This window comes from Arachis stenosperma, chromosome 10 (assembly GCF_014773155.1).
Source record: "Arachis stenosperma cultivar V10309 chromosome 10, arast.V10309.gnm1.PFL2, whole genome shotgun sequence".
In the NCBI taxonomy this organism is placed as follows: domain Eukaryota; kingdom Viridiplantae; phylum Streptophyta; class Magnoliopsida; order Fabales; family Fabaceae; genus Arachis; species Arachis stenosperma.
The window spans coordinates 124,036,111-124,040,885 of record NC_080386.1 but is presented as its reverse complement, the minus strand read 5'-3'; the positions used below and the strand labels follow the sequence as shown (position 1 = coordinate 124,040,885).

The 4,775-nt window shown below is 37.1% G+C and overlaps 1 protein-coding gene across 1 annotated transcript; it reads left to right on the top strand.

The window, feature by feature from the left end:
* The first annotated feature begins 747 nt into the window (after positions 1-747).
* Positions 748-4,502, top strand: LOC130955083 (beta-glucuronosyltransferase GlcAT14A). Its single transcript, XM_057881858.1, has 4 exons — positions 748-1,716; positions 1,847-1,922; positions 2,003-2,118; positions 3,459-4,502. Exons 1-4 carry the CDS (start codon positions 1,125-1,127, stop codon positions 3,971-3,973), a joined length of 1,299 nt encoding a protein of 432 aa, XP_057737841.1. The 5' UTR covers positions 748-1,124; the 3' UTR covers positions 3,974-4,502.
* Positions 4,503-4,775: the final 273 nt, after the last annotated feature.

Sequence of the window (4,775 nt, the reverse complement as noted above, 5' to 3'; positions counted from 1 at the left end):
GAATCGTTCATTATCTTCGACAACAAAATACTTGTTCAAACCTGATTTCACAACTTAATTTCAAAAGTTTTGATCTAAATCAGATAAAAGAGCATTGAACTTGAACGAAGAGAACGTAAAAAACAAAGAAAACATCGAGAAGAAAGAGAAATGCAGAAAATGCAAAAATGGAACAGAACGTAGAGATGTAGATGAAAAAATTCGAGAAATAAAATGAAATTTATATGAAAAAGACAGTTATATATATTCGTGCGTTAGACTCAAAATTTTGTTAAAAATAATGGTACGTAAAAGTGAATTAAATTAAAATTACTTAGTTGAACTTGATTAATTAAATAACTTTAATATATTGATTAATTGTTTGTCAAATATGATTTTATTTCTCCTCGTCTAGATTGTAAACAAATGTAGCCTAAACGTTAATGAAGTGAAAATACCCTTTTAAACCTTCCTCAACAAACGCATGACGCACCCACATACTATTTTTCATTAAAATCATTAATCTCTAAACAGTTGCAAACCCTCAAGCTCAACTCCTTTTTCTCACCAATTACACCATAAACCCCCTCTAAATAGCAACACGTTTTTCCCACTACGCCACTTTAGGTAAAATAAACTAATTAAAAAAAAAATAGAAACCCATCTCAACAGTCAACACACACACAATAGAGATAATTGTCTGCTTCTAATCCGAATCTTAATCACTCTCATCCCTCAGCTAATCAGTTCATTAATAAACCGCATCATTAAAAGTTAAAACCCAGAGCCAGAAACAAGTGTGAATTCAAAGCCACCGCACCAAACTTTTATAACCTATCAGTCACGGCAAGACAAATTATTCAAGCAGCCCTTGTATTGTACTTTAGTTACTGCTCATATAATTATTAGTTTTTCTTTTTCTTTTAAAAAACAAACACCATATAGACAAATCACACACATCAGAAACAAAAACACAGTGTGTTCTTAAAAAGACCACCTCTCTTTCTTCTTATTATTCTTATATATATTATATTTTAATATTCATTGTTCTTTACCACCTAACTGCTGCTTCATTCAGCTTAAGAAATAACAGGTGGGTTTCTTTGTCTGATTTAAAAACCAGAAAAAAGAAACCCCTGAAAAGAATGAAGAAATTCAAGAACTACTACATGCACTTAAGGCACCAGCAGCAGCACCAATCAGTAGAAAGAAAATGGGTTTTCCCACTCGCAATCGGTTCCTTACTCTCTCTCTTCCTTCTCTTCCTCGCAACGCTGACGTCACCTTCCGGCGGTTCAATCCTCCCATTCTACCGCTCCATAACTGCCACGTCATACTCCATCTTTGTAGAATCCAAGCTCCACGTCACCCCTCCCTCCCACCTCCCTCCTCCGCCTCGCCTCGCCTACCTCATTTCCGGCTCCGCCGGCGACGGCGCCTCCGTCAAGCGGACTCTCCTCGCGCTCTACCACCCTAACAACCGTTACGTCGTGCATCTCGACCTTGAGGCATCGAAGGAGGAGCGTGCGGATCTGGTTGAGTTCGTTAGGAGCCACGCGCTTTTCCGAAGGTTCCAGAATGTGAGAGTGATCGAGAAAGCTAACCTTGTTACGTATCGAGGACCTACCATGGTGGCTAACACGCTTCACGCTGCCGCCATTCTCTTGAGAGAATCGAGTGACTGGGATTGGTTCATCAATCTCAGTGCCTCCGATTACCCCCTTGTTACTCAAGACGGTTCGTTCTTTCTCTTTAAATTAGTGAACACTTGATCCTGGAAGCTCGAATCGTACAATTTAGTTAATTGATTTGAGAATTGGAATTATTGTTATTGTTTTCAATGGTGTTTTTGTTTTTGGTGAACCAGATCTGCTGCACACGTTTTCGTACTTGCCTCGCGATCTCAATTTCATTGATCATACTAGTAATATTGGATGGAAAGAGTGAGTTTTCTTTGAATTTGTTTATTCTTGTCAAATTGTTGATTATTTCATTGATATAACTTTTTGTGTTGTTTTTGTAGTCACCAGCGTGCAAGGCCAATAATTGTTGATCCCGGGTTGTACATGAACAAGAAGCAAGATGTGTTCTGGGTAACACAACGGAGAAGTAGGCCTACAGCATTCAAGCTTTTCACAGGTGAATGATTTTGTTCTTTCTCTATTAAATTTCCATCAATTTGTATGTTTCTATATAGCGGTGACTTTTTTGGAATATGACCTGGCTTTCTGAAGGATTTACGCTATTGGATGAAATTCCTTTGAATTGATTTTGATGTAATTCATTTGAAGATTCAGAAACCATTCATGTATTTATTATATTGCATCATCAGTCATCGATTTCATATGAGTTGAAGAAACCTTTTGCGGTTTTTCGGGTACTTTTTGCGCCTCTTTTTTATTGTGAATCCATTTATATCTGGTGTGAATGAGCGTATGACTTTTAATTTTTATTTGTTTAGTAGAACTTTCTGTTTTTTTGATCGACTGCAATATTTGTTTTCTTATGTTATGCTCCAAAATTGATTTGTCCTTTCTGATAACTGTACCCTTAGCCTACTTGTTTCTTAAACAAATGAGGTTGTATATGTTAATATATGAATTCTCTATGCTTCACTTTTTGAATCAAAGACAGCATCATCATCTATTCTGATTTGCCATGTGGTTTGGTTACGTAGAGCTTCAGGAATTGTGAATGAAGATTTTTGTCTCTGTGTGACCCTATTTATACTTTTATGTGCATTGAAGTTGAAAGTTTCCAACAACTTTGTCAGGATTTAGCCAATGTTATGTAGTTTAGAATGCTGCTATTGCATGGCATAAGCTGACATGTGATTTTTGCAATAAAACGTGTTCTAGATTCTGAATAAAATTTTGGTTCCTTCCATAGTTCCATGATCAATTTTTGTAATATAATTTAATTTTGTATTAGCTTGAAACATTATCTGGCCTCTAGGATAAAACTTAAGAAGTAATCATAAAAGGTGAATCTATTCCATCATGCTGTTTCCTGAATAAATGCCAAATATATGGTTTCTTCTTGCTAGACTCTGTTCATAACTGTTATTTGTCCAGATAGATATTGAAGTAGCTTCTGATTTTCCAACATGTTTCCAGAATAGTTCAAATTATAGTATGGCTGAACGTAGGACATTAAGGAGGTTAGGATTTTGCTGACATCTAAATTTTCACCATAATGATGGAAACAACTTCCCATGAAATGGCTGCAGTCGGCAGTCCTAGAATGCTTTTTATATGTTTCTTTCAGTTAATGTATGTTGAACCATTGGTCCAAATTCAGTGTTCTGATTTTCTTGTGATCGAATTTAAATTGATTGTATATGATAGTTTTGTTATGCATCTTGACTGCATAGTTTTATCATTTAAGTTTAAGAAGTGAGCAACATTGAAGTTTAGGTTGTGGAAGTGAGAGCATTATCATAAATGATGACCTAAAACTTCTTTAATCTCTCCTGTTAGGTTCTGCTTGGATGGCACTCTCAAGATCATTCATTGATTACTGCATATGGGGCTGGGACAACCTGCCCCGGACTGCTCTTATGTACTACACGAATTTCATATCTTCCCCGGAAGGATACTTTCACACTGTTATCTGTAATGCTCAAGAGTTCAAGAACACAACAGTGAACAGCGATCTGCATTACATTTCTTGGGACAATCCTCCCAAGCAGCACCCCCACTACCTTAATCTTGCGGACATGCAAAAGATGGTCGATAGCAATGCTCCCTTTGCGAGGAAGTTCCACAGAGAAGATCCAGTAATGGACAAAATTGATGCCGAGCTATTATCCAGGGGTCCTGGAATGGCTGTTCCAGGAGGGTGGTGCATAGGAAGCAGGGAGAATGGGACTGATCCCTGCACTGAAATTGGTAATACCACGGTCCTCAGGCCTGGCCCAGGTGCAAAAAGGCTTGAAACATTAATCAGCTCTTTATTGTCGAACGAAAGTTTCCGTCCACGACAGTGTGTATGAGAAGAATCAACAGGCACCCTCAGCAATCTTTCAGAGATTATTTTCCCTGCCACTTGCTTATCAGTTTATATGTGCACCTCGGGTTAGCACGTTCAGTAAATTAGTGTTTTTTTATTGGTAGGAAAAAGGAAATAGTGAAAGTATACACATATTAGTTGAAGAACAAGTGAGATGGATCTTGTTACCTAGATGTGATCGAATCGGAGATGGATCGCCCACACTGTACTATTATGGTATACAAGAAAACTGAATCTGTAACCCCCCAAGTCACCACTCCCTTCCATCTCACTTGGCTTGTGATTTGGATCCAATGAATGAGTAACCAGTATTGAAGGTTTCTTCATATGGTCATGTAGCTCAGAATTGGTAAGCTGATGTCTACCATTTATTGTTCTATTTGACATTTGGGACAAGAAAATGAGGGAAAGGGGATATTAGTTGTGGGGGGTTGAAAAAAAAAAGAACAGAAACAAACGATGTGAAATTGGAATGGAAATGTTTTTTATGTATCTTAATCTTTTACTTTTTATGTTCCATTTGGTTTAAAGTTGAAGTTGTTGAATGGCCTAACTTTCTTGTTGACACTGCGCAATGCATCTTATGGTTGGGTAGGTTCGTGCCACAAGCATTGAGTAATGGAGAATAGATCCTCAATTTTAAATAATGAATAATGTTTTCGCCATGTGTCTATCACCACTGTTTAAATCATATATTGTCATTTGATTTTCATAAAATGCCCATCTTGAAGAGGATAGATTAAGAGATTATAAGAGAGTATTTTGGATAAAAGGGAAGCTAATAT

What these genes read in the sequence shown, in the direction of transcription:
- LOC130955083 (XM_057881858.1), top strand. Translation starts at nt 1,125, where the DNA reads ATGAAGAAATTCAAGAACTACTACATGCACTTAAGGCACCAGCAGCAG. An exon ending in CCCCCTTGTTACTCAAGACG is followed by an intron (nt 1,717 to 1,846) that starts GTTCGTTCTTTC and finishes TTGGTGAACCAG; the next exon opens with ATCTGCTGCACACGTTTTCG. An exon ending in AGTAATATTGGATGGAAAGA is followed by an intron (nt 1,923 to 2,002) that starts GTGAGTTTTCTT and finishes TTGTTTTTGTAG; the next exon opens with TCACCAGCGTGCAAGGCCAA.